This window comes from Diceros bicornis, chromosome 6, assembly GCF_020826845.1.
Source record: "Diceros bicornis minor isolate mBicDic1 chromosome 6, mDicBic1.mat.cur, whole genome shotgun sequence".
Taxonomy (NCBI): domain Eukaryota; kingdom Metazoa; phylum Chordata; class Mammalia; order Perissodactyla; family Rhinocerotidae; genus Diceros; species Diceros bicornis.
Window position 1 is genome coordinate 13,816,609 of NC_080745.1, and position 20,814 is coordinate 13,837,422.

At 41.1% G+C, this 20,814-nt stretch overlaps 2 protein-coding genes across 6 annotated transcripts in view; one reads left to right on the forward strand and one right to left on the reverse strand.

The window, feature by feature from the left end:
* Nucleotides 1-3,672, reverse strand: part of MSMB (microseminoprotein beta) — a 69,939-nt gene extending 66,267 nt beyond the window's left edge. The window contains exon 1 of the mRNA XM_058542873.1: nt 3,500-3,672. Within this exon, the coding sequence (XP_058398856.1) occupies nt 3,500-3,609 (110 nt within the window). The 5' untranslated portion in view covers nt 3,610-3,672. The remainder of the gene's footprint in view (nt 1-3,499) is intronic.
* Nucleotides 3,673-14,458: 10,786 nt separating this feature from the next.
* LOC131406958 (WASH complex subunit 2A-like) overlaps nt 14,459-20,814 on the forward strand; it is a 56,522-nt gene continuing 50,166 nt past the window's right edge. For all 5 annotated transcript variants that reach the window (XM_058542874.1, XM_058542876.1, XM_058542878.1 and 2 more), the window contains exons 1-3: nt 14,459-14,553; nt 14,658-14,780; nt 15,580-15,744. In XM_058542874.1, the coding sequence (XP_058398857.1) occupies nt 14,551-14,553; nt 14,658-14,780; nt 15,580-15,744 (291 nt within the window). In that variant the 5' untranslated portion in view covers nt 14,459-14,550. The remainder of the gene's footprint in view (nt 14,554-14,657; nt 14,781-15,579; nt 15,745-20,814) is intronic.

The following is a 20,814-nucleotide window of genomic DNA, read 5'->3' on the forward strand; positions in this document are numbered from 1 at the left end:
GTCTCTGGGCAGACTCCTCACCTTCTCCCCTGTGGTCTGATTGCCCAGGAGACTGCCAGGAAACCATGGGGAGTCCTGCTAGGTCTGGGCCTCTCTAAAGCCAGCACTCCAAGAGAGGGCAGCTTCTGCTTCCTAAGCACTTTTCTTCCCATTACCACCGAGGAAGGATGGCCCCAAATACATCAACACCCACCTAGGATCTACTACATAACTTGTGCGGCCCAGTTCCCTGCCTCCATGGGCCTCCAGAAGAGAGTCCTGGCCTCTCTCCCCTGAGACAGTCAGCTTGTTCTTAGTCACTTCCCTATGACGCAGAGACACGCTGGCTGTCGAGGTAGACACCACAGAGCAGTACTGCTCACCAGGAAACTCTTAGCCTGGCCTGTTATCCCAAAATTCTTTAGTACTAGAAGCCTGGGCATCACTGGGGAACTTGTTATAAATGCAGTGTCTCAGGGCCCACCTTAGACCTACTGAATTAGAATCTGCATTTTAACAAGATCCAGGGAGATGCCTGGGCACATTAAAGTTTGAGAAGCAAAGATTAGGGTTCTGGGCCTGAGATCTCCCCTGATAGAGTTGACTTCACAAATACCCTGGCAGGAAGCTCCTCTAAGATTGTCATTTGTTGACAATTTTAATCATGTAGGGATAGTAACAGGATGACCAGGAAAGGGACAGGAAATAATGGAGCTGGGTTAAATGATTTCTAAGGCACCTACAAGGAATGTCTGTGCTTCTGAAATGGAAGCAGAAATGAACTATGACAACGGAAAAAGTCTTGGGTATGTTACCAGGAGCTAATAGAGGTAGTGGTGGTGGTGGGTCTGTAGAGCTATATTGTCTGGATTTACCTCTATTCTATGCCACTTGCAGACTATGCCACCTTGATGAGGATTAAATGAGATGAATCTTGTAAAATGCTGAACACACTGCCTGGTACATTGTTTGTTCAACTACTCTCTCATGTATAGTGTCAGTTCCTTTTGGCCAAATACCACCAGGAAAACACCTATAGTTGAACAAGTTCAGTTTATTAATCATTGCATTAAGGGAGAATGAACACTATAGAAACCATGGGGCCATCTTAATAAGAGGGGGTTAGAAAGGACTTATGGGATTTGGGCTTGTGTTAGGTGATTTGGGGGAGGATTTAAGTGAGGTTTGTTCTGAATAGGATTCTGTTAGGAAGCGAGGTAACTCCATGATGGGGTATCTTAATAAATCCTGTCTGGAAGGAGGGAAGAGCGAGGCCAAATCTAAGTGGTAAATACAGCAGTACAGCAGCAGCAATCACTCATATTAACCAGATGGAGGATGTTTGCTCATTGTAGTTGGGACAATGTTCATGAATTAGTCTATGTTCAGATATGATTACAAGTGGTCTTGTTTTGTCTTGATCCATCCTAGTCACACTGTGGCCTTGTCTGACATTCATGTTCTGTGAAGTTGTTTATGTTCAACAGGAGACCATCAAGACCTAGCTGACAGTTCCACGCCAGCTCCCGGATATCAGGGGCTGCTTTTCTCTTTCTCTGTGGGCATTTAGGTTGTTTCCAACCTTTTGCAATTACAAACAGTACTGCAATAAACATCCTTGTACATATGTTTTTCATATTGTTAGAAGTATATCTTCAGGGTAAATTCCTCAAATTGGGATTGCTGAGTCAAAAAATATGTATATAGTTTTGATAGATATTGCCAAGGTCTCCTTCAAAAGGGTCGTTTTCCCTTCTGGGTTGATTCCCAATAATGTATGAGAATGGCTTTCCCCCACACTCTTGTTAAGATAATGCATTGTCATGCTCTTTAATTTTTGCCACTCGGATAGGTAAGAAATAGTATGTGTGCAGTTTTAATGTGCTTTTCTTTAATTTTGAATATTTGGACATATTCTCATATGTTAAAAGCCATTTTTCTTTTTTTTTTCCATTTTTACTATTGAGTTTTTGATCCTTTGCCACTTGATCTTTAGGAGCTCTTTATATATTAGGGATATTAGCCATTTGTCTGTGATATGTGTTGCAAATATTTTCTCCTCCTTTGTCAATTGTCTTTTACTTTGTTTATTAATTTTTTACCATGAAAGGGTTTTATTTTTATGCATTCAAATTCATCAATTGTTTCTTTTATTGTCTCTGGCTTTCAAGTCATAGTTAGACTTTCCCTACACTGAGGCTAAAAAGGAATTCATTCATGTTTCCTGCTAGTACTTGTATGGTTTCATTTTTTACATTTAGATCTCTACTTCAGTTGGAGTTTCTTTTTACGTAAAATGTTAGGTATGGTTCTACTTTTTTTTTCCAAATGGCTACCAAGTTGTTCCAGCACCATTTTTTAAAAAGTTCATTTTTGACCCAGTGGCTTGAGATGCCACCTTCATCAGTACACTAAGTTTCCATATGTGCTTGGGTCTATTTGGGGCATTTTATTCTATTCCACTGGTCTGTTTGTCTAGTCATGCACCAACACTATGCTGTTTTAGTTACAGAGGCTTTAGAGTACGTTTTCACATCTGGTAAGCCTAGTCCCCCTCAGTTTTTCCTTTTCAGTGTTTCCTAAATATTCTTGTGTATTTGTTTTTTTCCACATTGTATTCTTGCCAAAAATGCATAACCTGAATTTACTCATGAGGAAAAAGACAAACTGAAATTGAGAGAAATCCTGTAAAAGAATTGGCTGATATTCTTCCAAAGAGTTAAGGTCATGAACGAAAGAGAAAGATAAAGGAATTGTCCAAGATTAAAGGATCCTACGTAATCTTGGATGGAACTTTGGTCCATAAAAGGACCAAAAGGACAAGTGACGAAATGTGAATAAGGTCTTTGGGTTAGATAATAGTAATACATTGATATGAATTTCCTGGTTTTGATCACACTGTGTTTATGTAAGATGCAAACATGTTTATGCAAGAAACTGGGTAAAGGATAATTGGGAATTCTTTGCACTATTTTTACAACTTTTTTGTAAATATAAAATGATTTAGAGAGGGTGAAGTCAAGATGGCGGCGTAGGCAGACTCTGAACTCACCTGCTCCGGTGGACACAGCCAATTTACAACTACTTCTGGAAAAATTATCCCTGAGACAGAGCTGAAAACTGGATAAGAGGAACTCCTGCAACAACGGACAATCCTAACTGAGTTAGAAGAGGCAGACACTCCCTTCTGGAGAGGAAAAACGCCGCCTTCATGAACCACAGCGCCTCACGGCCGCCCGGGAGCCGCCCAAAGCTCCGCAGCCTCCCTGAAGGAGTGGGCCCCAAGCCGGGGAGCGCCCCCGCTGGGGGCATTTTGTGGACCCAGCACAATCGAGACGAGTGGCAGAATATCTGACTTTGCCTGCTACTAAAACACTGGGGAGTACCCCCAGAAAAGCTGGTTCACAAATAAAGTAAAACCGGCTCTTAAAGGGCCCACACGCAAACTCACCCGTTTCAGAAAGCAACCTAAAATCACCAGAAAGAAAGGTGCACAGTGCTTTGGTGAAAAGAGACTCACCTAATAGGCCATGAGTGCATCTCGGTGAGAGGTGAGACCTGTCCAGGGACTGGGACATTGGCGGCGGCCATTGTTGTGGCCTGGTGTGGGCTTGCTGACACAGACGCCATTGGAGTTCTCCCTGAGGCCTGCTAGCCCAGGGTCTGCCCCACCCGCTAGTGCACCGATTTAATCCAGCTCAGCCAGGGCAGGCAGCCCACCCTAGAGACTGGCCCCACCCAGCAACTAGCCCTCAGGCAACTTGTGGGCCTGCATAGATTGGTGACTGGATTCTCTGCAGTCTGGCAACTGAGCCCACTTCAGTGGGGCAGGGCGTGCACAAGGAGCAGGTGGAGAGTGTGGGGCGGTGGTGGAGTGTGTGGGGCTCCCGCCGTGGAGAGACTGGGTCCCCTTCAGGAGGTCGGGGCGTGCACACGGGGCAGGACTCTGTTGACTGTGTGTGTGGACCTGTGGGCGGCAGGGCTTGTCAGCTGCAGAAGACTTGTGCTTCTCAAAGACCCACATAGGGGGTTTGCCCCACCTTCCAAAGCCTGAAACAATTGGGTGCTCCTGTGCCTGAGGCCAGCACCACCCAGCTGCAATCCTCAGAGAGCTGATAAGAGACCTAAAGGCTGGAGGCTTACAGCAATTGTAAGGCCCTGAGCCTAACAACCTGCCACACTGTGGGCCTACTCACTTAAAAGAAATACTGCAACACAAATGTGCTATTAGAACTTGCAGCCAACTGTGCTGGGGCTCCCTATACCCGATAAAGACACTGAAGGGCCCACAACAACTACAAGCAGCCAAGCATTACAACAGCTGGCCAGGAGCATAACTCGGACTCCCTGGGCGCCTACAGGGAGAGCAAACAGGCCACAACAGAAGGACACACGTAGCCCACATAGGGGTCACCCTGGAACATTGAGAACTGAGAGAAGCACACTGGAAGCCTCCTAAGCAATCACTTACATAAGATCACCTATCCAAGAGCAGGAAACGTAGCTGACCTACCTAACACAAGCATAGGGAAAGAGGCAAAATGAGGAGGCAAAGGAATACATTCCAAGTAAGGGAACAGGACAAAACCCCAGAAAAGGAACTAAGTGAAACAGAAACGAGCAACCTACCTGACAGAGAGTTCAAACAAAGAGCGTTAAGGATGCTCACTGATCTGGGGAGAAGAATAGATGGACTCAGTGAGAATGTCAACAAAGAAATGGAAGATATAAAAAAGAACCAATCAGAAATGAAGAATACAATACTGGAAGTGAAAAATTCACTAGAGGGACTCAAAAGCACAGTAGAGGATACAGAAGAACGGATCTGTGAGCTGGACGAAAGACTAGAAGAAATTACCCAAGCTGAACAGGTAAAAGAGAAAAGAACTAAAAAGAGTGAGGACAGTCTAAGGGATCTCTGGGACAACATCAAGCACACTAACATCCGTGTTATAGGTGTCCCGGAAGGAGAAGAGAGAGACAAAGGGGCAGAGAATCTATTTCAAGAAATAATAGATGAAAACTTCCCTAACCTAAGGAAGGAAACAGACATCCAGGTACAGGAATCACAGAGAGCCCCAAACAAGATAAACCCGAAGAGGCCCACGCCAAGACACATCATAGTCAAAATGCCCAGAATTAAAGATAAAGAGAGACTCCTAAAAGCCGCAAGAGAAAGTCAAGTTACATACAAAGGAAACCCCATAAGGCTATTAGCTGATTTCTCAGCAGAAACCTTACAGGCTAGAAGAGAGTGGCATGATATATTTAAAGTGATTAAAGGAAAAAACTTACAGCCAAGAATACCCTACCCGGCAAGGTTATCAATCAAAATGGAATGAGAGATCAAAAATTTCCCAGACAAGCAAAAACTAAAGGAGTTTGTCACCAAGAAACCAGTGCTACAAGAAATGTTAAAGGGACTGATTTAAGGGGAAAAGAGAAGACCACAAATAGGAAAAATTATCTATTTCCATGATAAGAACGTAATGGATACAAATGCACAAAAAAGAGGTTAGATATGATATCAAAAACATAAAAGGAGGAAGGAGGGGAGTTAAAGAGTAGAGCTTTCAGACAGAGGTCAAACTAAAGAGACCATCAATTCTGTATAGAAGAAGAAAGGAGCAGAGAAGGACTACTAAAACACTGAGAAAAAAAAAGTTAAAAAATGGCAGTAAGTACATACTTATGAATAGCTACTTTAAATGTCAATGGACTAAATGCTCCAATTAAAAGGCATAGGGTGGCTGATTGGATAAAAAACAAGACCCATATTTATGCTGCATACAAGAGACACACTTCAGACCTAAAGACACTCAAAAACTGAAAGTGAAGGGATGGAAAAAGATACTCCATGCAAATGGCAATGAAACGAAAGCTGGGGTAGCAGTACTCATATCAGACAAAATAGACTTTAAAACAAAAACTGTAAAAAGAGACAAAGAAGGGCATTACATAATGAAGGGAACAATCCAACAAGAGGATATAACACTTGTAAACATCTACGCACCCAGTGTAGGTGCACCTAAATATATAAAGCAATTATTAACAGACATAAAAACAGAAATAGACAGTAACACAATAATAGTAGGGGACTTTAACACTCCACTTACACCAACGGATAGATCATCCAAACAGAAGATCAATAAGGAAACATTGGCCTTAAATGACACACTAGAACAGATGGACCTAGTAGATATATACAGAGCATTCCATCCAAAAACCGAAGAATACACGTTCTTTTCAAATGCACATGGAACATTCTCCAGGATTGATCACATATTAGGCCACAAAACAAGTCTCCATAAATTTAAGAAGACTGAAATAATACCAAGCATCTTTTCTGACCACAACGGTATGAAACTAGAAATCAACTATAGGAAGAAAATCAGAAAAGCCACAAATACATGGAGATTAAACAAAATGCTACTGAACAACGACTGGGTCAAAGAAGAAATCAAAAAATACCTGGAGACAAATGAAAATGAAAATACGACATGCTAGAATTTATGGGATACAGCAAAAGTGGTTCTCAGAGGGAAGTTTATAGCAATACAGGCCTATCTCAACAAACAAGAAAAATCTCAAATAAACAATCTAACAATGAACCTAAAGGAACTGGAAAAAGAAGAACAAGGAAAGCCCAAAATCAGTAGAAGAAGGGAAATAATAAAAATCAGAGCAGAAATAAATGAAATAGAGACCAAAAAAAAAATAGAAAAAATTAATAAAACCAAGAGCTGGATCTTTGAAAAGATAAACAAAATTGACAAACCTTTAGCTAGACTCACCAAGAAAAAAAGAGAGAAGGCACAAACAGGTAAAATCAGAAATGAAAGAGGAGAAATTACAACAGACACCTCAGAAATACAAAAGATTATAAGAGAATACTATGAAAAGCTATATGCCAACCAATTCAACAATCTGGAAGAAATGGATAAATTCTTAGAATCATACAACCTTCCAAAACTGGATCAAGAAGAAGTAGAGAATTTGAATAGACCAATCACCAGTAAGGAGATCAAAACAGTAATCACAAACCTCCCCAAAAATAAAAGTCCTGGACCAGACGGCTTCCCTGGCGAATTCTACCAAACATTCAAAGAAGACTTAATACCTATCCTTCTCAAACTCTTCCAAAAAATTGAGGAGGGGGGGAAGCTCCCTAACTCATTCTACGAAGCCAACATTACCCTGATACCAAAACCAGATAAAGACAACACAAAAAAAGAAAATTACAGGCCAATATCACTGATGAACATCGATGCAAAAATCCTCAACAAAATACTAGCAAATTGCATACAACAATACATTAAAAAGATTATACACCATGATCAAGTGGGATTTATTCCAGGGATGCAGGGATGGTTTAACATTCACAAATCAATCAACGTGATACACCACATTAATAAAATGAAGAATAAAAATCACATGATCATCTCAATAGATGTAGAGAAAGCATTTGACAAGATACAGCATCCATTTATGATAAAAACTCTGAATAAAATGGGTATAGAAGGAAAGTACCTCAACATAATAAAGACCATATATGAGAAACTCACAGCTAATATCATCCTCAATGGTGAAAAACTGAAAACTATCCCTCTAAGAACAGGAACCAGACAACGATGGCCACTGTCACCACTGCTATTTAACATAGTACTGGAAGTCCTAGCCAGAGCAATCAGGCAAGAGAAAGAAATAAAAGGGATCCAAATTGGAAAGGAAGAAGTGAAACTGTCACTATTTGCAGATGACATGATTTTATACATCGAAAACCCTAAAGAATCCACCAGAAAACTTTTAGAAGTAATAACCGAATATGGTAAAGTTGCAGGATACAAAATCAACATACAAAAATCAGTTGCATTTCTATACACTAACAACGAAGCAGCAGAAAGAGAAATTAAGAATACTATCCCATTTACAATTGCAACAAAAAGAATAAAATACCTAGGAATAAACTTAACCAAAGAGGTGAAAGAGCTGTACATGGAAAACTTTAAAACATTGCAGAAAGAAACTGAAGAAGACACAAAGAAATGGAAAGATATTCCGTGCTCTTGGATTGGAAGAATTAACATAGTTAAGACGTCCATACTTCCTAAAGCAATCTATAGATTCAATGCAATCCCTATCAAAGTTCCAACAACATTTTTCACAGAAATAGAACAAAGAATCCTAAAATTTATATGGAACAACAAAAGACCCCGAATAGCTAAAGGAATCCTGAGAAAAAAGAACAAAGCTGGAGGTATCACACTCCCTGATTTCAAAATATACTACAAAGCTATAGTAACCAAAACAGCATGGTACTGGCACAAAAACAGACACACAGATCAATGGAATAGAATCGAAAGCCCAGAAATAAACCCACACATCTATGGACAGCTAATCTTTGACAAAGGAGGCAAGAACATACAATGGAGAAAAGAAAGTCTCTTCAACAAATGGTGTTGGGAAAACTGGATAGCCACATGCAAAAAAATGAAAGTAGACCCTTACCTTACACCATACACAAAAATTAACTCCAAGTGGATTAAAGACTTGAATGTAAGACCTGAAACTATGAAACTTCTAGAAGAAAACATAGGCTTACGCTCTTCGACATCGGTCTTAGCAACATCTTTTCAGGCACCATGTCTGACCGGGCAAGAGAAACAATAAAAAAAATAAACAAATGGGACTACATCAAACTAAAAAGCTTCTGTACAGCAAAGGAAACCATCAACAAAACGAAGAGACAACCTAACAATTGGGAGAAGATATTTGCAAACCATACATCTGATAAGGGCTTAATCTCCAAAATATATAAAGAACTCATGCATCTCAACAACAAAAAAACTACCAACCCAATTAAAAATGGGCAAAAGACCTGAACAGACATTTCTCCAAAGAAGATATACAGATGGCCAACAGACACATGAAAAGATGTTCAAAATCATTAACTATCAGGGAAATGCAAATCAAAACTACCATGAGATATCACCTCATGCCCATCAGAATGGTTATAATTAACAAGACAGGAAACAACATGTGTTGGAGAGGATGTGGAGAGAAGGGAACTCTCATACACTGCTGGTGGGAGTGCAAACTGGTGCAGCCACTATGGAAAACAGTATGGAGATTCCTCAAAAAATCAAGGATAGAACTACCATATGATCCAGCTATTCCACTGCTGGGTATTTATCCAAAGAACTTGAAAACACCAAGGTGTAAAGATACATGCACCCCTGTGTTCATTGCCGCGTTATTCACAATAGCCAAGACTTGGAAGCAACCTAAGTGCCCATCAAGGGACAAATAGATGAAGGTGTGGTATATATATACAATGGAATACTACTCAGCCATAAGAAACGATGTAATCCAGCCACTTGTGACATCATGGATGGACATTGAGGGTATTATGCAAAGTGAAGTAAGTCAGAGGGAGAAGGTCAAATACCTTATGACTTCCTTCATTAAGTAGTAGATAATAACAACAATAAACAAACACATAGAGACAGAGATTGGATTGGTGGTTACCAGAGGGGAAGGGGGGAGGGAGGAGGGCGACAGGGATAATTCAGCACCTGTGTGTGGTGATGGGTTGTAATTAGTATTTTGGTGGTGAACATGATGTAATCTATGCAGAAATAGAAGTATAATGATGTACACCTGAAATTTATACAATGTTATAAACCAACGTTACTGCAATAAACAAACAAAAATAAATAAATAAATAAATAAATAAATAAATACATTCAAGTTTATAATGAAAAAAAATAAAATGATTTAAAATTGGAAAGCGGATGAGAACATTCAATGTTTTTAAGATGCCAAGTCTCTCCAAACTTATCTATAGATTCAACTCAATTTCAATATAAATCCTAACGATTTTTTTTGGTAGAAATTTACAAGCTGACTGTAAAAGTACAAAGGAATACAAAAGACCTATTGTAGCCAAAACAATTTGGAAAATGTACCAAGTTGGAGCACTCTTACTATCTGACTTCAGAATTACCGTAAAGCAATAGTAATTAAGACTATTTTATTTTGGCATAGGGATGGATAGATATATAGTCAACAGAACAGAATAGAATGTCCAGAAAGAGACACACGTGTGGTCGATTTTTTATAAAGGGTCAAATAATTCAACAAGGAATAGTTACTCTTTTTAATAAATGATGGTGGAGAAACTGGATATCCATATGGAAGAAAAAAATCATACCTCAATAAAGTTGACTGCAAAACAAAAAAAAAACAACAAAAAATAAAATTGGAAAGTGAAACCATTAAAAGATGATAAAAATTTAAATTATATATAGGAAATATATAATTTATTATAATTTATTTATTAAATATTTAAATATTATATACACTCAATCTCTTTGCCAAATTCAGGAGTTGTAGACTTGCTACTGGCAAGAGTGAGGCAATGTGACAACATGGATGGACTTTGAGGGCATTATGCTAAGTGAGATAAGTCAGACAGAGAAAGACAAGTACTGTATGATCTCATCTATGTGTGGAAGATAAAAAAAGTCAAACTTGTATAAAATAGAGAGTAAAATGGTGTTTACCAGGGGATGGGGTGTGGGGGATAACACTGATGTTGTTTGAGGGTACAAATGTGCAAAGAGTAGTAAATAAGCCATAGTGATCTAATGCACAGTCTAATGAATATACACAACAATATTGTACTATAATCATGCAATGTGATAAATGTCATACAAAGGCAATCATATTATAATGTATAAATGTATCAAATCAACATGTTGTACACCTTAAATTTATACAATATTGTATGTTAAATGTATTTAATTTAAAAAAAGGTTTGGATAACACACACACACAGGCACATAAAAAAGAGTGAAGCAAATGGGTGAGTAAAACTATCCCGATGTGGTAGTATCCCAATGTGGGAGCATTTCCTGCAGTAGTTCAGCTTTGATTAAACTGACAGTGCAGGAATTGGACTCCTAGGAGGGTTACAACGTCTCCTGATAGGACTTGCCAACCGTTTCCGGGCAACGATGTTGGCATTATTTGAAGTTGCAGGCCAGATGCCTGCCTTCTGATCTTTTCAGTGAGTAGTTGAGCCAAGGGAAGGGCAGATCCTTAAAAGAAAAACTAGGGATTCTTGGTTAAACCAAAGATTTCATTTGAGAACCAAATACTGAACAAATAGTCTCTTAGATGTTGAGGAATGTATTTTCTCTTAAAATTATGCATCTTTGCTAGCAAAATCTTGTTGGAGCTTATATTATTGAGGAATAAACTGAGTTAAATATGTGGAGGTGTTATTTAATGTCATACAGTACCAAAAATCTGAAGACTTGCAGCAGATTTAAAATTCCAACTGTTATCATAATCATTTAAAAGATTGTGAACTTATCAAAATGCAAATAAATTAAGTTTTAACACACCATATGACAGATTTATCTGAATTCTCTGGCACAGTTACAGCAGTGCAAGAACTCTCTAACACGAGCAAACTCAATAAAAAGCACGACTCAGAAAACTTTGAAAGGGGGGCCGGCCCCGTGGTGTAGCGGTTGAGTGCGTGCACTCTGCTGCTGGTGGCCCGGGTTCGGATCCCGGTTTCGCACCAATGCACCGCTTGTCAGGCCATGCTGTGGTGGCGTCCCATATAAAGTGGAGGAAGATGGGCACAGATGTTAGCCCAGGGCCAGTCTCCTCAGCAAAAAGAGGAGAATTGGCATGGATGTTAGCTCAGGGCTCATATTCCTCACAAAAAAAAAAAATTTGAAAGGTCTATGGGAGAAGTGCCAGTAACGAGAGCAGGAGAAGTGCCAGTAACGAGAGCAAGATTGAACACACAGGAAAGGGAATTCAAGATAGCACCATCCCAGGGGAGGCAGGAAGGACTCAATCTAGAACATGGTGGTCACTGGCCGTGGGCAAGAGCAGGGATGGCTTTTCCAGAGACTGGAAGAAAGGGGCTGGGGAAGGTGTAGCCTGTTGTTTTTGTTTGCCTAGCATCCTTTCTCTCTGCTTTTGGGAACAGTCCCAAATTTTTGTTTTGGGACCCACTTGTCTCTATTCTATGTGGTCTTGGTAGAAGTGCCAATTAGAGAACTGGGAATATGACCTAAAGGAAGCCAATCAGACTCTACTTATCTCAGGAATTTGAAATTTCAGAGAAGAAACATGAGAAGGGAAATGATTGGAGCTGAGTCATTCTGATGGCAATGGCTCAGAGGAGAATGTCCTGAGTGTGTCCGGTTTATGCCCTTCCCAAGACCTCTCTGCTTAGCTTTTCCTTAAGTTCTGTGAGTTCTTCAGTATCTTTCCCCAAAATTGTATTTTGTTTGAGTTTGCTAGTCAAATTCTGTTGTGTGCAAATAAAGAGCTGTATGAGACACAAGTGTAGACACAGAAACATTTTAAACTCGAAGTGAGAAGGGGAAGTCTGTTCTCTCTGGCAGAGGCAAGTGGTGTGGATAGTTTGAACAAAGTGGTGAAGTTACAGAAGGGAGCTAATCAAGGATAAGTATAAAGATCAAGAATAAGTAAAAGGACTGCTAATCAGTGCTGAGGGTCCGGGTGAGTTTGCAGAATAAGAATTTTTAGTGATTTCCTTCAGCTACCTAGGTTCAGGAAAGGAGAAAGGGCATAGTTGGGCTGATTCAAAGTTAGGAGCTAGCAGAGACTGTGTGTCAGAAACAGAGGGTGAGGATATTAAAGGGCTGTCAAGAGAAGTTGAAGGCTAATGTCATGGGATCTAGACAGAATAGGCAAGAAAATAAAGCTAAGAGGGTGGAATGGGGAGAAAAGGGGGCAACGGGGGACTGAGGCTTGGGTTAGCTGAGAACAGACCATGGAATAAGAGAGAGACATGAAAGTTTAAGAGGCTGCTCTATTGTAGTCCAGATCTAGAAGTCAGAAAGTTTCAGGCAACAGGGTCCCCCAAGGGCCTTTGAGAATTGGGATATAGATTAAGGTTATTAAGGCACTTTGAGGCCAGAGTCATCCACATGGCCACTGAAGCTGCCCAGGATGATGTTAGATGAGATCCAAGTTTGGTAACTGGCTCACCTCAATTTTACCAACCAAATTCTACATTATTTTTTAAATGAATGTGGGGGGATGGCTAGGAGGTTGGTAGATGGCAACTTGAAAACGAAGTTCCCTGAAGAAATTAAGACTAGCTATAGTGTAACATAGTGGCTAACCGTGTGGGTTCTTGGCTCTGCTTCTTTACTGGTTGTCTAACCCCTGAGTCAGTTATTTATCCTCCCTGTGCCTCAGTTTGCTCAACTATAACATAGTGCTAATAGTACCTACCTCATAGGGTCATTGTGAGAATTAAATGAATTAATATGTATAAAGTGTTTGGTGAATACTGAGCACTTCATAAATGTTAGCTATTATTAAACGGGAGACAGATATATAAATAAATTACAATACAATGTAATGCTTTATCATGACTATTTTAACAAACATAGAAAATAACTGAGGGGAGCCCTTAAACTACACTGGGATAATCAGGGAAGTCTCCACTGAGGTGATAGAGGCGAAAACAAAAGAAAGTCCAAGAGTTGGACAAACAAAGGACATAGGGGAAGTAGTAAAATCTATGTTTATGCTCTTCGTATGGCAGGCACAGTGCTGGCTGTTTTACAAATATCACCACATTTAATACCACATCCCTGCAAGATATCTATCTACGTTTTACTGAAGAAGAAAGCTCACGGAAGGTAAATAACCTGCCCTTGGGCACACAGGAATGCAAAGAAATGAAGATCTTTATTTTAAAGTAAATTGATCTGGCGCAAAAGGAACTCCGCAGACGGAACTTCAAGGAAGTATAAGCTAGAATAGTCGGATCACTGAGCGCTAGCCGGGAGCTGAGAGAGTTGAGGATGGATTCGCAGGCAGGGATCAGATTATAAATGGGTTTGGCCTGTCATATGAGAAGTTTGGATTTGAATCTGAGGGCAATGCCAAGGGAGCAAAGGATTTTAAGCAGGCCCTATACAGTGAGTTGAAACCGAGCATATCATCACAAGCATGATGATGGCCAGACACGTCATTCCCCATTTACTGAGCGCCCGTGTGTCCACCCCGCGACAGGCAGCGGCGATGCTGCAAGGAAGAGGCGCAGCATGGGAGAGCTTTTCCTTTGCCCACATCGTCAGCCGTCTAAAGCCCCTTAGCTGGTTGTTCCACAGGGTCCTCTTGGGTTCCTCTCTCTTGATGCGCGGGGCTGGCGGCGTGCTCCGAGGACTGATCACGCCCCGCTACCTGCCTCTGGGGCTGAAGTGTAACCCGGCCCACCCCGCTACTTCAGCGCCCCCTGGCGCCAGCACCCTTCCTTCCTCCAGCTTCCCCCTCCCCAGCTCAGCGACAGGTTTCTTAACTTCCGTCCCCAGGCCGCAGCGCAGCTTCCTTTTGGCTGCGCCTCACTTCCGGTCACGTGACGGACTGGTCACGTGCGCGGGTCACGTGAGTGCAGGTCACGTGCCTGGGCTACGCCGCGGGGGGGTTCGGCTTCTGGAGACCTGCGGGCTTTGGCGGGTGTTGTCGCCACGGGCCAGGAGCCCGCGGAGCTGCCCGGCTGGGATGGTGAGAGCGGCGGGCCGGGCCGCGCTGGTCCGGCGCGAGGCGGGGCGGGGCCAGGGCCGCCGCTTCCCCGGATCTCAGCCCTTTTTCCGTCCTTCTCGCTGCAGACGAACCGGACGACCCCGGACCAGCAGCGGGCGCCAGCCTCTGAGCCCGTGTGGGAGCGGCCCTGGTCGGTGGAAGAGATCCGCAAGAGTAGCCAGAGCTGGTCGCTGGCGGCCGACGCGGGCGTGAGAGGCGGGCCCCAGGGACGGGAAGGGGGGGCGGGCGCCCTGGGGTGACCCGCGGCCTGTGAGCGCGAGGACTGGAGCCCCGACTCCCCCCGCACCCAGCCGTCCTGCTGCCTCCCGTCCTGACACACAGCCCGTCTCGCCCTCGATAACTCCACCGTGGCAGTCGCTATGCACCAGGTGGGGGCGGGCCGGTCGGCCTTAGCCCGCTGAGTGCTCCCACTCGGACTGCGGTCCGGACGCGGGGTTCTCTTGTTTGGGTTTCCTGCCAATGCACCCAGATCCATCCTGACGGGGGCAGATCGTTCGCCGCCGCGCTGTGGGATTGCTATGGCACTTGTGAAGCCAGTCTGTGTTAGGACCTGGACTGAGTGGGGCTGTAGACAAGCCAGTATGTGGATATCCTTGAGTGGGAACCTTCAGGCCGGGGGCCCAAGAAACTCAGAACTGTGATTCCGAAGTCCCATATGAATAGGATTTTTTTTTTTTTTTTTGTAAGAGTGGTGGTTTCTTATTTTACCCTTGGTCTGTAATCCCTCGTAGAATGACAACCAAACGGGACTTGAAAATTCCTCCAGAAACGAGATAGCAAGTGTCCGTTGAATCCTTGCCGCTGTTTTGATGAGCATTCTTAATATTTTTCAGTGCCACTTGATCTTAGTACTATCAAAGCAGCATCCCTTTTACGTGCCAACACACACGATCACTCACATAAAGGTGAAAGAAAATGGGTTCTTTTTTTTGTTTTGACACAAATGCGTATAATATTGATACTACTGTACATTTATTTTTTAAATAGCTACTACAGTTTCTCCAGGAATTCTCACAGCAGACTATCTCTAGGACCCATGAAATCAAGAAACAAGTGGACGGATTAATTCGGGAAACTAAAGCCACAGATTGCCGTCTCCATAATGTCTTCAATGACTTTCTTATGCTGTCTAATACCCAGTTCATTGAGAACGTGAGTTACTTAGTTACGTCACTTATAAATAATACTTTTTTGAAGAGTAAGAATCATTGTGACATTAAGTTGTCTATTGTTAAACTTCCTCTTAAATTTTGACGGAAGTTGTGCTTCTTGGAATTGAAGCTTCTTTAGGATTAATGCCTTTTTTTTAATTAAAAAAAGTTTTATTTTTTCAAGCCTTTTAAAAAATCTAATGATAAAATTTCCTCATATTCTAGTCTTTCCGTTCCTTTTTAGTTTTGAGAGTACTCAGTAGTTGTGCTGAATTGTGTTACTCAAGCCTTATTATGCATGTTCTGTAAGGAGAGCCGTACACCTGGTCTGATTCTCTGTTCACCAGTGTGTGGCTGCAGTTATTGACTGTCCATTGTGTTCTGATAAATTATGTTAAAGGCATGTGTGTGTCTACTTGGAACATTCTCAACTAATGTTTTGTTATGATGGCTGAACCTATGATATCAACTCGAAATAGATTACTGAGTTTAACCCATGTGTAATTTTGTCTTTGTGCTTGTTGAGTTTCTAAGTGCTAGGTCCTAGGAATACATAGATAAATTAGATGGAGACTGTTGTTGGAGAAAATCACTATCTTCCATAATAGTGTAATTCCAGAAAAGAAAGGAAGCAAGTGTGATTGGAGCCTTGTGAGTGAAGGGGAGCCTTAAGAGATGAGGAAGGAGAGGAAGCATAGTTTAGCTTATCTGTATTTCTCATAGGGTGGCTAACTTTCTGAGTATCAGCATTAATTTGTGGAAAGAGGATTATTAAAGTAGGCTATCTCCTGAGATTCTTAGATGTAAAATAATAGAAAAGATTTTGAAAATTGCAAGATTATAAAAAGCCCAAGATTCAGGATTTTTAAGACCAAATATTGCAATGCAGGTATCTTATGCAGCTTATTTGTGCATTTTTTAGTAGTTCGGGTTGAAATGCTGCTACTAGCCTTTTTTGGGGAGCTGTCTGTAAAGTAAAGATCTTAATAAAGGTCTTAGAGATCTCTTTGGCAGTAAGTTGAAAATATAACGAGTATTCTAGTAAAATCTGTAGTCATTTTGTGGTCGTCTACACAGAATGTCTGTACTTGGTCCTGAGCATCTTTCTCACTGGAAGAGGCAGTTTACAAGACTCTCATCTCTTCTTTACTGGTGTATGCAGCCCCATCACTTTTTCATCAAGCTGAGTTTGGTTTCCATGTAAATATGCTTGTTGCTCTCATTCTGTATCATTTTTACTGGATCAGGTTCTCAGCTCTTCTCTGCAGTCAGCAGTGCAGTCTTAGACTGGGCAAGAAGTACAATTGGGAGGCTTCCTTTGTACTCGAAGTGCCTGTACCACATTGGTACTGAATTGGTACCCGATTGATACTTTGGTGGTGGGGGTCATCATAAACTTGTTTTTCTGAATCGTATTCTTCAGGTCTTCTCTTTTCTTCAGCTCTTCTTTTCTTGCCAAGTTTTCTTAGATTCTGAGTTTTCCATGATCTAGTTTTTGTGGGTTTTTTTTTGTTTTTGTTGATTTTTTTTTTTTTTGGTAATGGTTCTTTAATTCTGTTCCCTTCTTGGGTTTCATGTTTTCCATCCAGCTCTCCATCCCCTTAGTCCATATGCCTCTTTCCCTTCGATTCTGCAGCCAGAATTTCCCTCTGGATGTACCTGTTGCCACTGCCAAATTTAACTGCTTCCCCGACCTTCGTGTAATGCCACATGTTACATTTTCTTTCCATTCGTGGCAGAGCATGATGATGAGAGTGCAGCTAATGCTTAATGGAATTCTGAAAAAAGCTGCATTGCTAATAATACACTTGGCAGTGATTTGGCTTTTTGTGTGTTTTCTTCAAACCCTGACATTGGTACTCATATATTAAGATTCTGGCTTGAATCTGGTGCCATTTGGTTTCATGGATTATTGGGAAGATATTCAAAGTCAGGTAGGTTTCTGGGTTTTAGTAATTAACCTCAGAGGCAGCTGCCAGGTTGCAAACTGCATTACAGGGTTAGTGAAACTGAGGAGCAATCAGGACTTTCTAGGGCAAGAGAAATTAGTACTTTTAGTAAAGGCTCAAGAGGGGCTCTGAAGGAGGAGAAATGCTAATTGTCAGTGGCCAATGCTCCAGTGTGTAATCCAAAGGGAACATGATTCTTAAAACTTCATTAACCTGTTAATTTAGGAATTTTGTCCTGAAACATTGACCTAGTTAATGACTTCTGTAGTAGCACTTCCCATGATTGTAGTTCTACATTTATTGATATGATTTGATGTGTCGAACTCCCCTACTAAATCAAGCCCCATATTTTTGCTAAATGTTGTATTCCTTGGGCCCAGCACAAGCCTTATATCTAGGGACTCAGTGGATATTTGAATGAATGAATGAGAGCACACATAAATGAAAGGGACCAGGGCTGTGTATGATGTGTTATGAAATTCCCAGCCCCTGGTCCCTTTTTCTCCAATTCCCCTCCTTCACCTCTTACCCTGTCTCCCCAGATGATGAAAAAGGTCATTTCAGGGATAATACCAAAGATCTTTAACAGTTCTGAGTATGGCTACCTGATTTTAAAATGATCAAAAAACACATGAAGCTGTGAGTTCAGCCTGGAAAGAGTGGAGGAAGTTAGCGTTGATTATCTGTCGTGTGCTGAGTACTTGCAATGCAGACTGCTAGTCACCCTCAAAAGATCCCGTGGGCTTTTTGTATTTGCTGGTTGGTTTCTTAGATGTCACATTTGGCTTTCCAGCTGCAGGCTGCTGTGTCACGTGAGGCAGTTTTTAATGACAGGGAGGGGAAAACATAGGGTGTCGGTGCTGTTCAGACTTCATCATGAAGCTCAACCTTTGGGTTAAATGGTCTTGCTATTTAAATTCTGAAGTGGCCTTGGTAGCTGCCATGTCTTAAAGTCTCAATTTTAAGATTTATTTACTCTTTTATTCCTGTCTTTGAAAATTACCCCCCAAATTTCTGATCTTTATAGAACAATTAGGAAAAACAGTGTGGAAAGAGAAGTGGCACCTGACATATCATCAGCTAAAGGGGAGGCTCTCAGCATTTTGACATATATGTTCCAAATCCATTTCCCATGCAGACATCAGGCTTTCAATTTCTGCTTTTTTTTTTTTTTTTTTTAAAGGTATTTATTTATTTTTTGGTAAGATCAGCTCTGAGCTAACATCCATGCTGATCCTCCTCTTTTTGCTGAGGAAGACTGGCCCTGGGCTAACATCCGTGCCCATCTTCCTCCACTTTATATGGGACACTGCCACAGCCTGGCTTGCCAAGAGTTGCACGCCCGGGATCTGAACTGGCGAACCCTGGGCTGCCGCAGCAGAGCAGGCGCACCCAACCGCTTGCACCACCAGGCCGGCCCCTGAATATGTGTATTTTGCAGCCTATGTTTTTGTTAATGTTAACTTATTTTGTAAGCATTTTAGCACATCTGTAACACTTGTGAACTTAATTTTTATTGTTCTTACTCCATTATATGACCATATCATGATTTAACAATCCTCCAACATCAAAAATTTTAATGAAGTATTTCATATGTCTAGAAAAGAACAGAGAATAACCACAAATGCTACAAATATGTGACACCCAGAATTAACAGATTTTGATATTTTGCCATATTTGCTTCCAAGGCACCAACTCCCCCATTTTTTTCCTTAACTCTAGACATTTTGGGTGAGGGCTCCTTTGTGTGTCTGCCGTTTTCTTCTTCTTACCTGGAGACTGACTATGTGGATGTGTATGAGCGCATGTATGTGTGGTGTGAGGTAGGGGTCTCATTTTGTTTTTTTCCTTATGGGTAACCTTTATTGTGTAGTTTTTTTCCTCATTGATTTACATGTATGAATGCGTGTATGTGTATGTGTGTGTTTATGTGAATATAAAGTCAGGCTTTACCTGTAATTGAGGGTCTGCTTCTGGCCTCTGCCTTTCATTATGTTTGTTTGCTGCATAATGGTATCACAGCCTTAAATACCACAGATTTCTAAGTTGTAATAGGGCTCGTCTCTGTGACTTCTTTTTATTCAGAATTGTCTTGGTTATCCTTGGCTTTTTACTCTCTTGTGTGAATTTGAGGATTATTTTGCTAAGTTCCACAGAAAATCCCATTAGCATTTTGATTGGAATTGCACAGAATTACAAATTTGGTGTTTGTGACTTTCTGCTACAAATCGTGATGCCATGAGCATCTTATGGTTTGCATTTATGGTTATTTTTCTTGGAACTAAATTTCAAGAAGTAGAATTCTTGGGTCAGAGGATATAGACGTTTAAGAACAACATTGTCTGTGATCAGATTGGCAGATATTTTAAAAGGTGGACAACATCCACTGATGGCAAAGGTTTGGGAAATGGGCACTTGAATGCATTGTTGGTGACAGTGAGAGTTGTTAAACATTTGTGGAGTGTGACCTGGAATGCGCTATTAAGATTAAAAAACAGTTTTGTCCTTTGACTTGGCAATCCTGTTTTTGAGAAGCCCATAGAAATTAAAGGGCCAGGGCCTAAGAATATATGCGCGCATATGTTTACAGCAATTTGTTGACAATAGCAGAAACTGGAAATGTTCACCAATAAGGAACTGTCTAATTATGGTCAAGTTCGTACCATAGAATATTATGCAGATATTAGAAAGATTGAGTCAAGTCTATATGCATTGGCCTAGAAAGTGGTTTATGAGAACATCAAGTGAAAAAGTGGGGCAGAGGAATGTGTATAGTATGCATTTTTCTTTAAAAGCAGGAAGAGTAGGAGAACTCTGAATATGTGCATATGTCTGTGTATATTTGTGTAAGGGCCACAGGAAACAGAGGAGCACACACCAAGCTTAAATTGGTTATTCCAAGGGTTAGGTTGGAGGTTTTTAAATACATTTTTTACTATTTAACGTTTAAATACATTTAAATACTATTTTTAAATACATCTCTTTTACATATATCTTTATATTGGCTTTAATTTTAATTGAAACACAATTCACCTGTCATAAAATTCACCCTTTTAAAAAGTGTTCAAGTCAGTAGGTTTTAGTATATTCACAACGTTTTGTAACCCTTACCAGTATGTAAT